Source organism: Lithobates pipiens, unplaced genomic scaffold (genome assembly GCF_037356315.1).
Source record: "Lithobates pipiens isolate NorthernLeopardFrog02 unplaced genomic scaffold, aLitPip1_a1.2 Scaffold_25, whole genome shotgun sequence".
Taxonomy (NCBI): domain Eukaryota; kingdom Metazoa; phylum Chordata; class Amphibia; order Anura; family Ranidae; genus Lithobates; species Lithobates pipiens.
In genome coordinates, this window is record NW_027507787.1 from 96,122,855 (window position 1) to 96,144,775 (window position 21,921).

Consider the following 21,921-nt stretch of genomic DNA (forward strand, 5'->3'; position numbering starts at 1 on the left):
AATGATTTTCTTTCACCGCCCCTTTGAGTTTTGGCCTGGGTTCACACTAGACTGTGGTGCCAGAAACTTGCACTTCATTCAAAATTGCACCGCCCTTGTGATCCGCAGCAAGTGACAATGCAATCCTGACACCCCAAACACAGATAAAGGGTTTGCATGCACCGTTCACATGGTCCAAATCAAATGCTGTGGTCAGTGGCGGCTGGTGAAGTTTTTGGATGGGGGGGCGCAAGACCCCGCCCATCATGACCCCGCCCATCATTTTGGCCCCTCCCACTTCTCACAAACCACGCCCCTTATGTAATCCACCTAATCCGTCCCCTGTATTCCACTTCCTTCCACCCATAGTGTCACGAGTATACAGCTCAGATCACAGGACAGAGTATACAGCCCCAGAATCACAGGACAGATTATATATCTGGATAAAATATTGAAAATGTCAATGTTTAAACCAACTGTTAAAGAATGCAATAAAGGTACCACGAATCAGTGATTTTTTTTTACAACAGAAAACAAACTTTATTGTACAACAAACAACAAAAAGACTCAGAGTAAAGGTGACTGAATACAAATTCACTTTAGCAACAGTCCAACTATTTGAAAATAAATTTTGCTCTCCTTTCTTTCTGGCTTGCAAATTTCTCAATGACCTTCTGGTTGAAGTCAGTCATCTCTGTCACCACTCTCTTTTCCATTGACAGCATGGCCAATGCATTCAGCCTTTCCTGGGTCATGCTATTTCTCAGAAAAGTCTTTATTCTTTTTAAGGTTGAGAAGCACCTCTCAGCTTCTGCTGTGGTCATGGGTGTGGTGATGAGGATCTTTAGCAAAGTCACAGTCTCTCTAAATACATGAGCAAGATTGTTGTCCACAAACAGCTGGAATAGGTCCAAAGCACCATTACACTTTTTGAACTCTTGTGTGCGGTAGATGAGACCAAGCTCTGTCTTTAACTTATTTTTATTCAGAACTGGATAGGCCTTCAAAGTCTCACTCAGTGCATCCTCGGGAAACTCCACTGCGTACTGTTCAAACCTGTCTGCTTGAAGCAAAGTGGCACTAACAAGGTGTTTTGTGAAGGAGAAACGTTGCATGGTGTGCAATAGTATGGTATCACAGACCTATAGAGTGAAGGATAAAAACAAAAATTAGGCAGTGATGTCAATTAGGGGTGTCAATGTCATCTCTGTTAGCTCCCTGACCATCATAAATGCATGCAACCTGACATATTTACTAAGAATTTCTTGTCCATGTGTATGGAGTCATAACTTAAAACTGGTCATTTTAAAATGTTCACTTTAAAGTTATAAAGGGAGATCAGTTTCAGTGGTTTGGAATCCATAATTTCTCAGCACTCCATACACATGGACATTGGACAACAAGACATTCTTAGTAAATATGTCAAGTTTCATGCATTTCTGATGTTCAGGCAGCTAACACAGATGAAGGTTGTAATACTAATGTTATCCACTAGAGGGAATAACAAATCCTTTTAGATCACATCAAGGGAGCTATCAAAAAGACAAATATTGCAACAAATAAACACTCACCTCAGATGCAATGCGTTTATGGTCTCCTGGATTCAGTGAGCCCCGCCTCTTCGGATGAGAACCACCTTGCTTTCGTCAACCAGGGATGGGATAGAATCTCTGCAAAATGTATGAGCAATAATAATTAAAAAAATAATAATAATAACAACAACAACACATGGAAAAAAGGAGGATTACGGCTGCTACCTGATCATCTGTATGTCCCGCTGGAACTGCTGGATGCTCCCCTTAATGTGGACTGAATCTATGTCCTTCTTCTGGAGTTTGGCATAAAGGAGGTCAACATGCGGCATAATGTTGTGGAAAAGCGCAAGAAAATATTTAAAATCCTGATCCTCCAGCAGCACGGCAAAGCCTGCTGCTTCTCTCATGGTAACTGAGTCAAAATCACCTGAGTCTCTCATGGTTTCAAAACAGCAGATGAGGTCCTCTCTGTGCTCAAACACTGTATTGACGGCACGGCTGTGGAAGTTCCATCTAACACTGCTTGATGTTGGTAGTCTATGGGCAACTACTTTATCAAGTACATCTGTGCGCTTGGGTGATCTGGCAAAAAAGCTGGCAAATCCTCCAAGGTTTGCAAAAAAAAGTCTCACTTTGGGCATTTGAGAAGTGGCCTGTTGCATTATCAGATTGAGCTGATGTGCATAGCAGTGGATGTAATGGGCATTTGGGTAAATATCCTGAATCTTCTTTTGAACCCCTGAAGTGGCACCCCTCATCACGCTGGCTCCATCATATGCTTGGGAGATGAGCTTATGTTTCTGATCCCCTGGAAGGATGACAGCAAGGCGCTCTTGTAGTGCTGTAGCAATGGAATCTGCATTAGCGGAATGTAGAGGAATAAACTCAAAAAACCTCTCTTGTACATTGTTTTTGTCATCTATGTAGCGCAGTACAAGCACAAGTTGGCAATGGGTGGCAATATCAGTGGTCTCATCGGCCTGGATTGAGATGAAATTGCTGCTCTGTGCTTCTTGGATAATGTGCTCCTTCACTACAGACAGCATACAGTCCAACAGCTCATTCTGCACAGTTTTTGAAGTGCCCTTAAAAACAGTGACATTCTCAAGGTGCTCTTTCAAAACTCCATCAAGAGAAGCAACAAAATCAACCAAGCCACGGAATATCCCACGATTTTCGGAGCTCTCACTCTCATCATGACCACGCAAAGCCAGCTCAAATGCACCACAAAATTTCACACAGTCTATTATCCTAGACAGGATGTGTCGATTTTTTGTGACCTCTTCATTGTGTCTTCTAATGGAAATTCTGTAGCCTGCATCTAGCTGTTCACCAATGCTATGCTTTCCAAAAAACTCAAGCCTCATAACATTGTCAAGATGGCTTTGGGTAGTTTCATGCCGCTTGCATTTTTCAGTGAGATGCTTTAGGTCGTTAACCCCTGTTGATATCCACAGCGTGTCGGTGCCATGACTTTGGAATAGCAAACATGGAAAACAATAATATGCATGAGTCACATCACATCCAGCTAGCCAACTCCATTTATTATAAGAAGTGGTGGAAAAGCTTCGCGTGTAAACTCGACCACGATCGCTTGACCTCTGCTGAATTTGCAGTTTGGGTTGATATGGTCCAAGCTCCTTTAACCTCATTTTTTCCTCATCTGTACGGCTTGTGAAGGGAAATAGTTTCAAAGATGGAACCGAATTTTTCAGTCATTTTGAAAATAAATTGCACAATGTTCAATACCTATGAGTCAAATGAAAGTATGGGTAAGTTTAAAAGAGAGATTATGGCGCTGCCAAATGCAAGTGTCTATTTCATCAAATGCAGCCTCACCTTGCCCATCAATTGCAGCCTCACTGTGCCCATAATGAGGGGTTCCCACCATGGCTGTGCTGAGTTCCCGGGCCTGTACAACTGCTGGCTGCTGTGCCCATTATAAGTGGTTCCCCCCATCCCTGTGCTGAGTTCCCGGGCCTGTACAGCTGCTGGCTGCTGTGCCCATTATAAGGGGTTCCCCCCATCCCTGTGCTAAGTTCCTGGCTGGCTTTTATACAGTGGCAATAGACTTCAGAGGACTAGTGTACAGGGTACATAATGTAGGTTCAATCTGATCACAACATTTTTCCTGCTGTTCTGGATGCATATTTATTCAATATTGCCATGTGAAAAACACAGCCAGAAATTTGAAGTTTATCTTGGAAAAACAATAGCTATCAGTTATTATTATACACCATACCAGGCTCTACATTATACACAGGACCCTGCACATCATATATAGATTTGTGGGTCCAGCCTTTTGCATCGGAAGTTCATCCTTTTACATAAAAATAAATAAATACATAAATAAATAAAAAAGCTTTAATATTGATTGGACCCTGGGCAAAAATTTGTATTTGGTATGATATACATATGAATGGCCACTCTATTATTTACATATCAATGCCACCAGTCCGCCGCTATTTACATATGAATGCCTGTATTTACATGTAAACACAGGGTCTGCACTCTGCAGGTGAGTTATCTGTACACAACAATAGGGCTGGGCAGCTTTAGTAACAGAACTTCACACTGAGATATTGGGACATAGCACAGGACTAAAACCTCAAGGGACAAGGGAATTTAAACTGGGATAGTTTGCAAGTATGAGTCAGCTGCTTGGGGACATACAACAATGCCAGGGCCCAGGGCAGCTGCCCCTTTTTCCCTTTTTTTTCTAACACCCTAGAGAATAAAATTGCGGTCATTGCAATACTTACTGTCATACTGTATTTGCACAACGGTCTTACAAGCGCACTTTATTATGAAAAAAAATAATTTTTTTAAATAAAAAAATAAGATAACAGTAAAGTTACCCCAATTTTTAGATATATTCCGAAAGATAATGTTACGCCGAGTAAATTGATACCCAACATGTCACGCTTCTAAATTGCGCCCGCTCATGGAATGGCGTCAAACTTTTACCCTCAAAAATCTCCATAGGCAACGTTTAAAAAATTCTACAGGTTGCATCTTTTAAGTTATAGAGGAGATCTAGGGCTAGAATTATTGAGCTCAGTCTAACGATCGCGGCGATACCTCACATGTGTGGTTTGACCGCCGTTTTCATATGCGGGCGGCCGGGCGCAGTACTCACGTATGCGTTCGTTTATGCACGCGAGATCGTCGGGACTAGGTGCTTTAAAAAACATTTTTTTCACAGTTTTAAAAAATAAATGGTGTCACTTTTATTCCTATTACAAGGAATGTAAACATTCCTTGTAATAGAAAAAAGCATGACAGGTCCTTTCAAATATGAGATCTGGGTCAAACAGTCCCCAGATCTCACATTTACACTAAAATACAAAAAAGGTTTATAAAATGTCTTTGCCAGCAAATTAACTGTGAGTAACAACAAGCAACAGAGCATCAGCAGACCATTACTTTTTGCACTTTGCTGAATAAGAATACCGCATTGAGGCTGGGTTCACACTGGAGCGATGCGGGAACGCCGCGAATCCGCAGCGTTTTCCCGCATCGCATGCCTCCCACCGGCAGTTCACACTGCCCTATGCGGACTGCTGGGAGTGTCAGTGAAATGTTAATGACACCCCCAGATCAGTTCGCATATCGCAGTGCGATCTGCAAACTCGGACAGGAATCGGATCGCATGGTCTGAACACCCATGCGATCCGATTCTGCTGCGGAGCAAAAAAAGGGTCCCGTGCGAGTTTGCGGCGGGTGCGATGCAAATTCAGCCATACTATCTGTATGGCTGAACTCGCATCGCACAGAGATCGCATGTGATTTGCACTGCAGTGCGGTGCGAATAACATCCGGTTCTCGCTGCCGCAGCGGTGACAACCCAGCCTCAGAGGGAACTATTAGGGGATTTAGAGCTGGAGGGACCCAATACAGCTAGACTGCTCCCCCTGTGTATGGGATTTCCCATGTCATGCTGCAAAGCAGGAACAGCACTCAGGTCAGGAGAATATAAGGCAAGTTCTTGAGTACTCCTAAATGGGATGCATGTAGCAGGAGAGCTTTAGGTGACATGGGTGACTAGGCCACTAGCAGTATTAGTAAGGACTAGCAAAGGTTAAAATGTATATTTCGTGTGATTAGGAGCAGTGGCAAGAAGGGAGGCCAGGAGTCCTGACTGAAGACATTTTTTTTAAAACAGTAAAAACTTTCTTCAGTGGAAAAAAGGTGTCTATAGTATTTTATTATCTTAAATTTCAATGTGGTATACAAAAGATTCTTCAACCTCTGTGCAAAAAATGTTCTAGACAAGCAGATCATGAGATACCAGTTTTCTAAAGCGATTAATTTCCACCCATGACCTTGGACACACACCATAAGGCTCGATTCTCACAGGGGCGACTGCGATCCGACTTCAGGTCACCCCTAAAAGGGGAACTCCACGCCAAATTTCTGAAAAAAAAATTGGCGTGGGTTCCCCCTCCGAGAGCATACCAGGCCCTTAGGTCTGGTATGGATTCCAAGGGGAACCCCCTACGCCGAAAAAACGGCGTGGGGGTCCCCCCCAGATCCACACCAGACCCTTATCCGAGCACGCTACCCGGCCGGCCAGGAAGGGGGTGGGGACGAGCGGGCGCCCCCCCCCCTCCTGAGCCGTACCAGGCCGCGTGTCCTCAACATGGGGGGGTGCCTTGGGGGAGGGGGGGCGTGCGGCCCCCCCACCCCAAAGCACCTTGTCCCCATGTCGATGAGGACAAGGGCCTCTTCCCGACAACCCTGGCCGTTGGTTGTCGGGGTCTGCGGGCGGGGGGCTTATCGGAATCCAGGAGCCCCCTTTAATAAGGGGGCCCCCGGATACCGGCCCCCCACCCTATGTGAATGAGTATGGGGTACAATGTACCCCACCCATTCACCTGTGAAAAAAAAGTACAAAAAAAAAACACAACACAGGGTTAAAATATTTTATTGCACAGCTCCGGGGGTCTTCCGTCTTCGGGGGTCTTCTCGCCAGTCTCCTCCGCTATCTTCTTGTAGCTCTTTTGCTAGCGGAGGAGTCCGGCTTTCTTCCTCCCCGCCGGCCTCTTCTTCCGACTTCGGGGGTCTTGTCCCCCTCTTCAGTTCTTCTGTCGCTGCCGCCGCCGCCTTCCATTCTTCTTCTTCTTCTTCTCCTCCAGGAGATGTTGATTCGACGAGCTCTCCGGCCGCAATGCCAGAGCCGCGCTGTGCTGCCACTTATATAGGGACAATGGGGCGGTGTCACATGGGTTGATGTCACATGGGTTGATGTCACATGGACTGTCGCCATGTGACATCAACCCATGTGACCAACCCATGTGACATCAACCCATGTGACACCGCCCATTGTCACTATATAAGTGGCAGCGCAGCGCGGCTCTGGCATTGCGGCTGGAGAGCTCGTCGAGTCAACATCTCCTGGAGGAGAAGAAGAAGAAGAAGAAGAACAAGAAGAAGAAGAAGAAGAACGGAAGGCGGCGGCGGCGGCGACAGAAGACCGGGCCACCGCCTGTAAAAGAGCTATAAGAAGGCGCGGTGGCCCGGCAGAAGAACCGAAGAGGGGGACAAGACCCCCGAAGTCGGAAGAAGAGGCCGGCGGGGAGGAAGAAAGCCGGACTCCTCCGCTAGCAAAAGAGCTACAAGAAGATAGTGGAGGAGTCCGGCGAGAAGACCCCCGAAGACGGAAGACCCCCGGAGCTGTGCAATAAAATATTTTAACCCTGTGTTGTGTTTTTTTTTTGTACTTTTTTTCACAGGTGAATGGGTAGGGGTACATTGTACCCCATACTCATTCACATAGGGTGGGGGGCCGGTATCCAGGGGCCCCCTTATTAAAGGGGGCTCCCGGATTCCGATAAGCCCCCTGCCCGCAGACCCCGACAACCAACGGCCAGGGTTGTCGGGAATAGGCCCTTGTCCTCATCGACATGGGGACAAGATGCTTTGGGGTGGGGGGGCCGCACGCCCCCCCTCCCCCAAGGCACCCCCCCATGTTGAGGGCACGCGGCCTGGTACGGCTCAGGAGGGGGGGGCGCCCGCTCGTCCCCACCCCCCTTCCTGGCCGGCCGGGTAGCGTGCTCGGATAAGGGTCTGGTGTGGATCTGGGGGCATAGGGGGTTCCCCTTGGAATCCATACCAGACCTAAGGGCCTGGTATGCTCTCGGAGGGGGAACCCACGCCAATTTTTTTTCAGAAATTTGGCGAGGAGTTTCCCTTTCAGAGCTCATTCTCTGATTGGCCACGGCAAAAGTCGCCTGGCCTGGGGAAACCTTTCTGGCTGTGAAGTGTGAAAGCTTTTTTTCCATTCATTCAGCTAAATGCATGAACATTTAACAAAGTAGAAACTATAAGGTCTTTATGCGGTGACTTGACTCACCTCCTGCCTGTCTTGCAGCTCCACTCGGGCTGAGGAACGGAGCTGCCGATGTCACTTCCGGGTTTCGCAAAGCAGCCGAAAGCCGGAAGTGACGTGCCTGTCTAAGAATGACAATGCTACCGCCCGTAGAATCACAGTGATTTTACGGGCGGAAGCCAGTCGGCGTTCTGCAGTGCGCCGCAAGGCGGGTTTTTAACCCGCAAATGAAGCGCCATGGATGCAATCTTGTGATTGCATCGACGTGGCGCTTCTCATAGTGCACTGTGACCGGCGCCACAGTACACTCTGTCAAATTGTTAAACGACATTTTTTTTTTTTTAAATGTCTTAAAGGGCCCGTTTTTATTTTTTTATTTATTTTATTTTTTTAAACTTTTTTAAAACGTTTTATTTTTTTTTTTACTTTTTTTTTTTTACACCTGGGGGAGGGGGGGCGGCGCCCGGGCGCCCCCTATGGGCGGGCCGCCACTGGCTGTGGTAATTGTTGGAATATTTGCTACACCTTAAAAATGAAACAAGCAGAATTTCTTTGGACTGGGGAGGAGACAAGCACCGTCACATTTACTCCATGCATCTCATCTCCATTTAGCAGGGAATGGAGCTTACGGTTTTATTGACTTACTTCGGACTAGCGTGATGCTGATATCCGGGCCCCAGATTAGAGCCGGCTCTCATCTCCATAGCAACAGAGCACTGCAAGGGAAAGAAATACAGTAAGATATCGATTGCTAGAATGTTTTTTTTTTTTGGGAGGGTACGTGTGATGTGATTGGCACAGGGCCAATTAGCACTGTCCAGTCAGGATAATGAAAACTCCTCCTACAAGCTTAGTTTAAGCAGACACTAACAGAAGTCACAAGACTGCTATATACTGCTGCTGAGAAAAAAGGTATTTAGCAGTTTATATTTACTAAAAATAATTGCATTTCCATGTTCTGTGTACTGTAGGAGACGAGATATAATGCATGCAGGCTCCTGGGTTTAGTAGCACTTTAAAAAAAAAACACACACAAAAAGTCCAGGCACACGAGTCACTGTTCAAAATGGAAAAATGCATTAACTGAAGGTTGCTGCTGTCCTAATATTCATAACCATTGAGATCGATAGAAAAAAACAAAAAATTTGAAAAAAAGTGCTGACCACAGAAGAGGAGTTATGCTGTTCCTCACTAAAAGCATAAACGTTTATCAATAAATCAATGCATACAGAGGCAAGAGATGGCTGCATGCAGCATCGTCAACCCAATTGAAGTACCTGGAAGCGGGGGCTGGAAGCGTGACCGGGTGGATCCGTGTACCAGCTTGGGCTATCAGATGGAAAGTGTGCACAGCCAGACTTCTAAGGAAGGGGGTGGGGGGGTTGTTGGAGGAGGGGCCCGGGGGCCTGAAGGGCCTCAAGGTCGGCTCCTGGGGGTGCGATTAGGCCACTGATTGACAGCCGTGTAAGGATCCAGCGACCGGGGATGACATCACAAACCGGGTGGAAGAGGATACTTGTGGTGCACAAGCTGTGGGCAACACTGGGATGGAAGTCAAGCCGAGTGTGCCCAAGAAAAGTAAAAAGCCAGCTGCAAAGACTAGATGTTTTGGGGCAAAAAGACCCTTCTTCAGGTCTTAGGATGCTGGCAAAACGTAAATTGGTGGTTTAAATAGTAAAAAGGAGACTAAAGGGGAGGAGGGGCAGAAGCCGTCTCACTCATGCTGAACAGCCCTCCCCAGGTGGAATACTGCATTAAAAAAAAAAAAGGGACACTACCAGGCAATTATGTCCATAACGTCTTAAGGTCATGACAAACAATAGTCGAATACTGTAAAGGAAAATAAAGAATACCTATATGTATTTCAATGTGTTCCTAAAATGTGTCCTCCATATGCATATATTGAGATATATTGTTGAGATGTATTTTTCTCCATAGGTATTCTTTTCTTTATTCAACCATTGCTTACTTGTCATTATGTTTGTTATGACCTTAAGAGGTTTTAGACATAAAATTGTCTGGTAGTATCCCAATAAATGTAGTATTCCACCTAAAGAGGTCTGTTCGGCATGAGTGACAGTCCTCCTTCCCCCCCCCCCCTTCCTTTGGTGTCCCCAGGCAGCAGATTTGCACACCCAGGAGCCGACCTTGCCATAAGCCCTTCCAACAGGCCATTGGCCTGGGACACAGACCTCTATCTCCTCTTCGGGAGTCTGGCTGTGCACTCTCCATCTGACAGCCCAAGCTGGTTGCTTGCAATACGAGGAGCTCCCCGGTCACTCTTGCAGCTCCCACGTCCAGGTACTTTAATTGGGTTGGCAATGCTGCATGCAGCTATCCCTTGCCTCTGTATGCCCCGGTTCATTTAATAAAACTTATCTTTCTAATGAGGAAAGATTTTCACTGGCCCTTGTCTGACATGATAGTAAAAATAAAAATATAGAAGAACCGCGCTATTCAACAACAGGAGTAGCTTAAGCCAGATCAGTATAAAACCTCTGTATAAATATAGTATACCTGTATGTAAAACACTATATAGGCTGCTGCCCCCCAGAAAAAAAGGGAATCCCAAACTACATATACAACCTAATGCGATTATAAATCAAGTCGCAGAAATGCGAAAAAAATGCAAAAAAAATTGTCACTCAATGGTAAACCTGCTACCAACAATACCATAGGTCCCCTATACCAGTGTAAAGTGATAAAGGTATATATGTATATTTAATGTAACGTTCATTAATAGTCAACCTAGAATCACATAGGTATACTCAAACAGTGTTTAGTGACAAAAAATATATATATATCAGCCTAAAACAGTGTTTATGTTAAACCAGTGTTTAGTGACAAAAAAATATATATATAGACCTAATAACTAAATATAAGGAATATGTAAACACTTCACAAACCAGAACCCATGGCAATTATAAATAAGAAATGTGTGTGTATTGGTGCACACAAGGGGTGAAAGATACGATAATAAAAAACCTTTTAGCGATAAAAGCTAAAAAAAATTCTCTAAACCATAAAAAATATGTGAAAAGTGCATATACACATAAAAAAGTGAAAAAATAACACTAAAAATAAAAATAAAAAATATAAAAATAAAGTGCAGAAAAATACCAAAAAATATATATATATGAAGTATACAGGACAAAAAATATATATATAAAATAAGTCCCAAATAAAAGTTCAATGGTGCTAATCCAGAAAAATCCTTAAAAATCCTTAAAGTGACTTTTGTGCTTCCTATGCAGTCTTCACTGTGACTTCTGTGCTCCCCACCAGGAATCCTACTCACCAGAAGTAAATACCCCTGCAGGGGTTGTACGCCTTAAAGATCAATCTCCAGATATCCCGTTCTTTACTTTGTAATAGATGACTGAGCATGTATCAGCATGGATTCCATAAGTCCTCATGAGAAAAAAATGGAAGCCTCCATAGTGTAATCCGTATAAAAATGATTTATTGGAACAGTAAATATAAAAATATATATATAAAAAACAACCATAAGAGGCAAAAAAACAGCACAACAAAAAAATCAAAACAAGAAAAAACAAAAAATACTAAAAAATGGCAACAATTCTAATAAAGTGAGTTATATTGTGAGACCACAGTTCATCAGGGGGTTGGTGTAATAATCTCCCCAAAAAATTCCGGATTGACCCCAGAAAATACCATAAAAAATATATATAATATTGCTACGAACATAAACGTAAAGTGGAGTCACTATCTAGGGAAACCAGAACAAACCTCCCTATAGAGGTGATGGATCTCAGCTGTGTTCCCCCTGGGATAGAGTCCTTTCCGTAGTGTTCAAAACCAAAGCACAATTCTTCCTCGGGAACCGTATGATGGATACGCGGTTTGCGCTCCACCTGCGTACCAAACACCGACGGCAACCCGGAAGTGACGTAAAAGCGTAGCTCAGTCGGACGCGTTTCGTCATAGACGTCTTCAGCGGCGGTGCCACGCTACCACGTCCCATACGTTATATAGAAAAAATTCCAGATGATCTAATTGGCCATTGCTCAGGTACAAGGTCCAATCAGGCACCAGCGGGGAAAACCTAGTATACGAGCGGGCAAGCAATCTTTCCACACAAATGGCAGTAAGCTCATACAGGAGAACAGTCTTACCCCCCTGGAGAGCGAACGGGCCCGGTGCATATTCCCGATCCGACCCAATAAAAACTTTCGCTCCTACGGTTTCGAAGGAATAATGGAGCCTATTCCATGAACTCCTAATTAAAAATAATAAAAAAATAAAAATAAAAATAAAAATAGATTTGGCCAACTCATATATGGTAATGAGTAAAAGAGTAAAAGAAAACCGTGTCAAAGTCAAATGCAATTTATCATATTAGAACACCATTCAGGTCTATCGACCCAAAGGGTGATCTATCCCAAGGGGGAATACAGCACCAATTTTACTACACCTTTCTTATAAACCATAAAGGCCCTTGGTTGTTTTATAAAAGTTTTATGAAACTGAATAATTTAACTAAGTAAATTACCGGCCATTTTACGAATAACCTCAAAAAGGGTTCAGTATTCCAGGAATGTTTAAACGGAAAACTTATATCTATCTAATTACAGTTAACCTATTATGCAATAAAGATGTTAGTACATGTTAAACAAACACCTTCTAGGAGTAATGCCCAAAAAATTGTTTCCTCATTACGACTAAAGGAATTTCTTTAAAAAGTGATGATTAATTAAAAAGAGTACTATATGCGACACAATACAGGACAGCTATTAAGCGATAATCCTCACCAACTGCAGGTTAGTCAATATTTGCGTCATATTGTACAGGACACAACTAAATACTTCACAATGGACATTTTCGTCCACACCATGCAGAATCTGCATTATACACTTACACTATACGTGCAAAAAATTATTATTATTTATATGCAGACTGGCATTTCCTCTCTCTGCACATAAAAACCGTATATTTCTCTCCATACCATGTGAACTTGGAGTAGCAAACGGAAAACAAAAATAAAGGTGTGGCACTTAATGTCCGAAATTTTTTTTTAACAGAAATATCTATATGAAAAACCATGGGAGCTCGCTATGCTCCTAGTGTGGCGAATCTCATGATGAACATGTGGGAGGAGGAGTATATCTATGGTAGGAATTTACCTCAGTTGAGGTTCTACCGTAGATATATAGATGACCTCATCATATTATGGGATGGCACCCCAGCAGATCTTGATGTATTCCTGAACAATCTTGATAACAACGTTTATGGATTGACCTTCACTGGCAAATATAACGAGCATAGTGTTGATTACCTAGACCTTCAAATCTCAAAGAAGGACGGGATTTTTTATACCAAGACCTTTTTCAAAACAACCGATAGAAATAGCTATATCCCAGTTACCAGTTGCCATCACCCTAAATGGAAAAACAACATTCCGAAGGGTCAGCTGCTAAGACTGAGAAGAAATTGTCACAGAAGATTACCATCGGCAAGCAGATTTGATCATAGAGAGATTTCAAGAGAAAGGATATAAGTTGGAACCCCTCCTACAACTAAAGAACAACATCGGAGATTTAGAGAGGAATTCGTTACTTGAGAAACAAAAGAAGAAAGAGGAAAAGAGGGAACTAGCATTTATTACTGGGTTTAATACTCAATACAGAGATCTAGAAAAAATTATTAAAAAATACTGGCCCATACTTCAAGAAGATAAAGTATTATCTAAGGTTCTTCCCAAAAAGCCTCTTTTTGTATACAAAAGGGCCCCTACCTTACGCTCTTTCTTAGTACATAATGCTATTGATCCACCAAGACAAATAAAAATATCGAATGATCTGAAGGGTTTTTATAGATGCCAGAAATGTCTTCCATGTAAAGTCAGCAAGAAACAGCCGCGGAGGAAAGAAACTTTTAAAGCAAAGACAGATTTTAAGGAGTACAGAATAAAAGAATTAATCACTTGCCGGAGCACACATGTAACATATGTTATAGAATGCCCATGTAATTTACAGTATGTGGGCAGGACCACACGCCCCCTTTTCGTTAGGATTAGGGAACATATTAATAATATCAAGAAAGGGTTTCCAAATCATAACCTTTCTCGTCACTTTGATGAATTCCATAAAAGAGACCCGTCTGGTCTAATATTCTATGGGATAGATTGTGTGAAAGGCAATTGGAGGGGAGGGAACAAAACCACCCTCATCTCGCAGAACGAAACCGCTTGGATATACAGGTTGGGTTCTCTGGTGCCGCGGGGCCTCAACCTGGATATAGACCTGAACTGTTTCATAGCCAACCCATAGTTTGTTCTGGTTTCTTTCCTTTTAAGGGGGTTCCCACATTATTTTAAGTTACGCCCCTTAATCAGTCTTATTTTATTTTATTTATTTCTATCTTTCAATCTTTATACCTTGACATTATGGTGTATGGTGTTGCAGGTGTTGAGTAATGGCATTTTGGTCCATTGCATTCTAGAACACACTAATCTTGTTCATTTGCTTTTTTCCGTGATAGGTTTTGACTATGCGTATGTTTGGGTCATATCTTCCTCTTCTGTTCCTCCTCTGTGTGATGCATGAATTTTCCCATGCACATTTATACATGTATATGCATTAGTATATATATATATATATATGCATGCACTTTTTGACATATAGTTCTACAGATATGAGCATTGATGGTTATGTTTCTGGGTCTCCAACCCCCTGGTTTTTCATATAGATATTTCTGTTAAAAAATTTTTTCGGACATTAAGTGCCACACCTTCGTTTTCCGTTTGCTACTCCAAGTTCATATGGTATGGAGAGAAATATACGGTTTTTATGTGCAGAGAGAGGAAATGCCAGTCTGCATATAAATAATAATAATTTTTTGCACGTATAGTGTAAGTGTATAATGCAGATTCTGCATGGTGTGGACGAAAATGTCCATTGTGAAGTATTTAGTTGTGTCCTGTACAATATGACGCAAATATTGACTAACCTGCAGTTGGTGAGGATTATCGCTTAATAGCTGTCCTGTATTGTGTCGCATATAGTACTCTTTTTAATTAATCATCACTTTTTAAAGAAATTCCTTTAGTCGTAATGAGGAAACAATTTTTTGGGAATTACTCCTAGAAGGTGTTTGTTTAACATGTACTAACATCTTTATTGCATAATAGGTTAACTGTAATTAGATAGATATAAGTTTTCCGTTTAAACATTCCTGGAATACTGAACCCTTTTTGAGGTTATTCGTAAAATGGCCGGTAATTTACTTAGTTAAATTATTCAGTTTCATAAAACTTTTATAAAACAACCAAGGGCCTTTATAGTTTATAAGAAAGGTGTAGTAAAATTGGTGCTGTATTCCCCCTTGGGATAGATCACACTTTGGGTCGATAGACCTGAATGGTGTTCTAATATGATAAATTGCATTTGACTTTGACACGGTTTTCTTTTACTCTTTTACTCATTACCATATATGAGTTGGCCAAATCTATTTTTATTTTTATTTTTATTTTTATTTTTTTATTATTTTTATTTTGGAGTGCATGGAATAGGCTCCATTATTCCTTCGAAACCGTAGGAGCGAAAGTTTTTATTGGGTCGGATCGGGAATATGCACCGGGCCCGTTCGCTCTCCAGGGGGGTAAGACTGTTCTCCTGTATGAGCTTACTGCCATTTGTGTGGAAAGATTGCTTGCCCACTCGTATACTAGGTTTTCCCCGCTGGTGCCTGATTGGACCTTGTACCTGAGCAATGGCCAATTAGATCATCTGGAATTTTTTCTATATAACGTATGGGACGTGGTAGCGTGGCACCGCCGCTGAAGACGTCTATGACGAAACGCGTCCGACTGAGCTACGCTTTTACGTCACTTCCGGGTTGCCGTCGGTGTTTGGTACGCAGGTGGAGCGCAAACCGCGTATCCATCATACGGTTCCCGAGGAAGAATTGTGCTTTGGTTTTGAACACTACGGAAAGGACTCTATCCCAGGGGGAACACAGTTGAGATCCATCACCTCTATAGGGAGGTTTGTTCTGGTTTCCCTAGATAGTGACTCCACTTTACGTTTATGTTCGTAGCAATATTATATATATTTTTTATGGTATTTTCTGGGGTCAATCCGGAATTTTTTGGGGAGATTATTACACCAACCCCCTGATGAACTGTGGTCTCACAATATAACTCACTTTATGAGAGTTGTGGCCATTTTTTAGTATTTTTTGTTTTTTCTTGTTTTGATTTTTTTGTTGTGCTGTTTTTTTGCCTCTTATGGTTGTTTTTTATATATATATTTTTATATTTACTGTTCCAATATATCATTTTTATATGGATTACACTATGGAGGCTTCCATTTTTTTCTCATGAGGACTTATGGAATCCATGCTGATACATGCTCAGTCATCTATTACAAAGTAAATAACGGGATATCTGGAGATTGATCTTTAAGGCGTACAACCCCTGCAGGGGTATTTACTTCTGGTGAGTAGGATTCCTGGTGGGGAGCAGAGAAGTCACAGTGAAGACTGCATAGGAAGCACAAAAGTCACTTTAAGGATTTTTAAGGATTTTTCTGGATTAGCACCATTGAACTTTTATTTGGGACTTATTTTATATATATATTTTTTGTCCTGTATACTTCATATATATATTTTTTTGTATTTTTCTGCACTTTATTTTTATATTTTTTATTTTTATTTTTAGTGTTATTTTTTCACTTTTTTATGTGTATATGCACTTTTCACATATTTTTTATGGTTTAGAGAATTTTTTTAGCTTTTATCGCTAAAAGGTTTTTTATTATCGTATCTTTCACCCCTTGTGTGCACCAATACACACACATTTCTTATTTATAATTGCCATGGGTTCTGGTTTGTGAAGTGTTTACATATTCCTTATATTTAGTTATTACCGTATATACTCGAGTATAGGCCGACCCGAATATAAGCCGAGGCCCCCAATTTACCCCCAAAAAAACTGGCAAACTTATTGACTCGTGTATAAGCCGAGGGTGAGACATGCCTGTCCATCCCTGTGTGTGTGTCCGTCCATCCCTGTGTGTCCGTCCATCCCTGTGTGTCCGTCCATCCCTGTGTGTCCGTCCATCCCTGTGTGTCCGTCCATCCATCCCTGTGTGTGTGTGTGTCCATCCATCCATCCATCCCTGTGTGTGTGTGTCTCCATCCATCCATCCATCCATCCCTGTGTGTGTGTGTCTCCATCCATCCATCCATCCATCCCTGTGTGTGTGTGTGTCTCCATCCATCCATCCATCCATCCCTGTGTGTGTCTCCATCCGTGTGTGTGTGTGTGTGTGTGTGTGTGTGTGTGTGTGTGTGTGTGTGTGTGTCCAGCCTACCTTTGTCCCGAGCCTCCGTCCCGTGCCTTGCCTCCTTGCCTCCGTCCCGTGCCGTGCCTTGCCTCCTTGCATCCGTCCCGTGTCGTGCCTTGCCTTGCCCCCGTCCCGTCCCGTCCCGTGCCGTGCCGTCCCGTGCCCTCTTCGTCGGCGGCCATTGTAAAGTTCAAAAGCTGCGCCGCCGCCTTCGCCTGTGATAGGCGGAACACTGAATTTCCCAGCAGCCTGTGTTCCGCCTATCACAGACGTCGTATCATCCTCGTCCGTAGTACGAGGATGATACGATGTCCGTGATAGGCGGAACACAGGCTGCTGGGAAATTCAGTGTTCCGCCTATCACAGGCGAAGGCGGAGCCGGAGGCGCGGCTTTTGAATAGAATGGCCGCTGTCTGTCTGCTCGACACGCTGATCGAGCGGGCAGACAGCGATGACTCGAGTATAAGCCGAGGGGGGCACTTTCAGCCTCAAAAAAGAGGCTGAAAATCTCGGCTTATACTCGAGTATATACGGTAGGTCTATATATATATTTTTTTGTCACTAAACACTGGTTTAACATAAACACTGTTTTAGGCTGATATATATATATTTTTTGTCACTAAACACTGTTTGAGTATACCTATGTGATTCTAGGTTGACTATTAATGAACGTTACATTAAATATACATATATACCTTTATCACTTTACACTGGTATAGGGGACCTATGGTATTGTTGGTAGCAGGTTTACCATTGAGTGACAATTTTTTTTGCATTTTTTTCACATTTCTGCGACTTGATTTATAATCGCATTAGGTTGTATATGTAGTTTGGTACACGTGGTTTTCAGGTTTTTGGCCTAAACTTATAATTTATTTGAGATTGAGGGTTTGATTATATTTTGTAAGGAAGTATTCGGGCCTGTTCCAACATCATCAGTTCCTGATATTTCCGCTGCTTTGGAGACTTAATATGTAATGGGTTTGATTATTAGTCCCCGATATTAGAATTCTATGTTTTGTGACCACTGTCCCTGGTGGCCTATAGATTTATTACACTCACTGTTTGATATAATCTTCTCTGGGTGAAGCTGATGTTCTTTCTGTTTTCCTGAGTTTATCAACATAGAGTTTAATTAGTATTAGGCTGAGGGAGACTATTGGGTTCTTTGGAAAAAAGACCTTGGCCTTTATTGCTATCTATTTATCCTCTACGAGTCCACTTTGGAATGGAAACCTGTTTTTAGGTAGCGCCACTTAACCCGATACCATTTCAGTTATTCCTTGTCTGACATGTTTTACTTCGACCTTGCGGCCCTTCCCATATGCGCTAGATGGATTTAACGATGGCCACTCATTTCGCGGCACGTGCATGTCTCTTAACAGAACGACATCTTCTTGAATGTTCTGTTTGATGGCTTGCCATTTGCGACGTTCCTGAAGTGTCAAAGTTATTTGCACCTCTAAAGCCCCGTACACACGAGAGGACTTATGTCCGACAGACTTCCGAAGGAGTCCTGCCGGAGTTCCGACAGAGTTCTGACGGACTTTTCGACTGAGCGGACTTGGCCACACACAATCACACTAAACTCCGACGGATTGGAACGTGATGACGTACGACTGGACTCGAATAAGGAAGTTCATAGCCAGTAGCCAATAGCTGCCCTAGCGTCGGTTTTAGTCTGTCGGAATAGCACACACACGAGCGAATTTTTCGAAGGGACTGGGTCCGGCGGAGTTCCCTCGGAAAAATTTGAAGCATGTTCCATTTTCTAAAGTCCGTCGGACTTTTGCGAATCAAAAGTCCGTTGCAGCCCACACACGATCGAATAGTCTGACGGAATCATTCCGTCGGACTTTGGATGTTGAAAAGTCCGCTCGTGTGTACGTGGCATAACAGTCCCAAAATGTGCTAGCGAGGCGCCGCATCTGTCTCCATTGGCGTTTATACATGTTTTTTTTTTAATTTAAAGCGGAGGTCCATCCTAAAGTGGACCTTCCGCTCATTGGAACCCTCCCCCCCCTCCGGCACCACAAATTGGCACCTTTCAGGGGGGAGGGGGGTGCAGGTACCTGTACAGTACAGGTATCTGCACCCACTTCCGGTGTAGATTCTGCAGAAGGTACGCCCCTTTCCGCAGAATCTACGCCCCTTTCCGAAAGTCCCCCGATCCCAGAGACAGCGGGGACCATCCTTATTGCGCAGCGCGACTCGCGCATGCACAGTAGGGAACCGGGAAATGAAGCCGAAAGGCTCCACTTCCTGATTCCCATATCCAAGATGGCGGCTGCAGCACCCGAGAGACGATCGAGAGATCGGCTTCGGGTGCCGACATCGCGGGCACGCTGGGCGGGTAAGTGTCACTATTTTAAAAGTCAGCAGCTGCAGTATTTGTAGCTGCTGGCTTTTAAAAAAATAAATAAAAAAAAAATAAAAAAAACGCAGAACTCCTGGCGGACTCCCACTTTAAGTTCCCGACTGGAGTGGGAATGTCTCCCATCTTCTGTGAGAGGAGCATTGCTTGGCGATTCTGGAATCAAAGGCCTTGCGTTGACAATGGCTGACACTTCAGCCATAAATGTGAGGCAAGTCGAGCTAAAACTAGTAGATTTACTTTCTGCCTGAAACGGCTACGCTCAGCTGTGAATGGGAAGTCTCGTTTTCAGGCAGAAAGCCGTGCGTTTTAGGCCACGATTTTGTACAGGTCAAATGGTCACCAATGTAAAAAGAAAAAACATGCCTGTAAAGCTGCCTAAAAAAAAGCTCCAGAACTTGTTTGAGCTTCATGACATCTATAGGACTAAGCCCAGTGTATTATAAACCTTTTACTCCTCCAAATACCTTTAACCACTTCCCGTGACCCACCTTAAACAAACAACTGGACTACATATGGATTAAATGGCCATCCGGCCGTATTTTATTTAACAAATCTGTTTCATAAATAACATAAATAACTTTAAATAAACGTAAACCTTCCCAGCCTCTAAACGGGTCATGGGTACTAGCATAATAACATACTGGTCACTGCAAACGACTTTTGAACTTTGACCTCTTGACCTCCAGATGGAAACCCCTGTCTCGGAGGCTATACCTAAATCGTCGCAGTGACCTACCCCTTTTAACCCTTCCAGGTTAACCCCTCGTAACCTGGAAGTACCAATAAACCACCCCCATCCATGGATGGGTACAACAGTTCACTACCCGTACCTCCCATTATTACTTTAAAACTGCCAAAGAACCGCCTGTCTCCCCTTGTATCATTAACAAACCTCCCAACAAAAGGACCCTCATTCCACAACCAGGGAGGGTGGGTGGGGATCACTTCCTCCTCCGCTCGTGTGACTGAGCGCAGCACGTCCTGACTCACGGAGCTACGCGCTAGGCTCCGCCCATGGCTCCGCCCACCTGGCCTCCTTAAAGCAGCCCTGCTCTACACTAAAGATGGCGACTGTGCAGTCCAGCACATGTCATGCCGTCCCTACGCCCACCCCCTGCGGCTGCTAGCTCCGGGACTCTCTGGCGTTTTGGAGTGGGGATGTGCGCCATCTCCATAGACAATACATTCTCTCCTCCTCCGACCCCTCTCCAGCGTTTTGTAGCTTCAGGCTTGCAGCTGCAAAAACGCTCAGGTGTGAATGGGGCCTTATACTGTATAAAATGTTACACATCGTATCAAACTTACTCTGGTTTCTACATCTGTCCACTCCGATTCTGTGCTCTCTGCCAGTTGAGGCCGATTTGTTTCAGAGGATCTCCTCTTGTGACTGTAAAACAAGTTACAAAAAAATAAAAAAAATTTACTAAAAAGCTCAAGAGCGGTTAATGCCTGTAATTCTAGAGCCATCAGAAGATCGCCAACAGAATGCTATAGTTCTTTGTAGATCGCAATCCACAACGTCTGCATGGTGACTGCAGCATACCCATTTCCAGGAGGAGATTCCTGCCTGAGCGTTTCAACGTCTGTGAACTGTACAGACTGACCGCCACCTCGAGTCCGGAAGACGTCACCCTGAAAACAGATTTATACACAGTTAGCCACAAACATAAAACACAGACCGTCACAGACATCATAAAAAAGGTGCTCACCGAATGTGCAGGATAGGACAGGTGTAAAAAAAATACAAATAAAACCACAAACACACCCCACCAAAAATTGACCACATTATAGAATAAAAGTTAAAGATTGCATGCAATACATATTGCTCCTCACATTACTTGCTAGGGCAGTTTTAGATTTTAAAGCATTCTCTTCTTCATACAAAAAAGGAATAATAATAATAATAACAATAACCCACACACTCCTCCTCTTCCCCCCCCACCACCACTTTGAATATCTGTTATCTTAATAAGTTTCGTTTCCATCTCCCCATCCGAGGCCAGCTGCTGGTGCGTCAGCTTGTACTTGTCACACTTGGCCAACGCCTTTTCGCTAGCCACAGATACTTTGATGGCATTGGGGACATGAGGCTGCATAACCGTCTCGGTCTCCACACTACCAGATGGCTTATGGTCTACCCATCTCTCCCCTGCGGAGCGAGAGCGGCGGTGCCTCGTGTGCACCGGGGGAATAGTCTAAGCAGGACCAGAAAAATCAAGATCAAAGACAAACAGAAGAAAAATCAGTCAATAAAAAATTATTCAACATGCAAATGTAGGTGCAGTTGTTACCGGCCTCAAAATGTGAATTAAGAGAGCCGATGATTGTAGACGCGATGAGATAAGGTGATCAGCTTGGCGTGGACTGCAAAGAATCACACAAACAGCATGA

At 43.5% G+C, this 21,921-nt stretch overlaps 1 protein-coding gene and 1 long non-coding RNA gene across 3 annotated transcripts in view; both read right to left on the reverse strand.

Moving 5' to 3' along the window:
* Positions 1–21,172, reverse strand: part of LOC143929922 (uncharacterized) — a 40,157-nt gene extending 18,985 nt beyond the window's left edge. Inside the window, exons 1-3 of one of the 2 annotated variants that reach the window (XR_013262645.1) lie at positions 21,074–21,172; positions 20,836–20,917; positions 8,490–8,561 (exon numbers count right to left, since the gene is read on the reverse strand). This is a non-coding gene — a long non-coding RNA (uncharacterized LOC143929922). Of the gene's footprint in view, positions 1–8,489; positions 8,562–20,835; positions 20,918–21,073 lie in introns of those variants that run through there. The other variant, XR_013262646.1, reaches the window with a different exon arrangement.
* LOC143929921 (zinc finger MYM-type protein 1-like) lies at positions 589–1,598 on the reverse strand. Its single transcript, XM_077453860.1, has 2 exons — positions 1,551–1,598; positions 589–1,121 (listed from the first exon to the last, which is right to left on the reverse strand). The coding sequence occupies exon 2, from the start codon at positions 1,092–1,094 to the stop codon at positions 594–596; it is 501 nt and encodes a 166-aa protein (XP_077309986.1). The 5' UTR covers positions 1,095–1,121; positions 1,551–1,598; the 3' UTR covers positions 589–593.
* Positions 21,173–21,921: the final 749 nt, after the last annotated feature.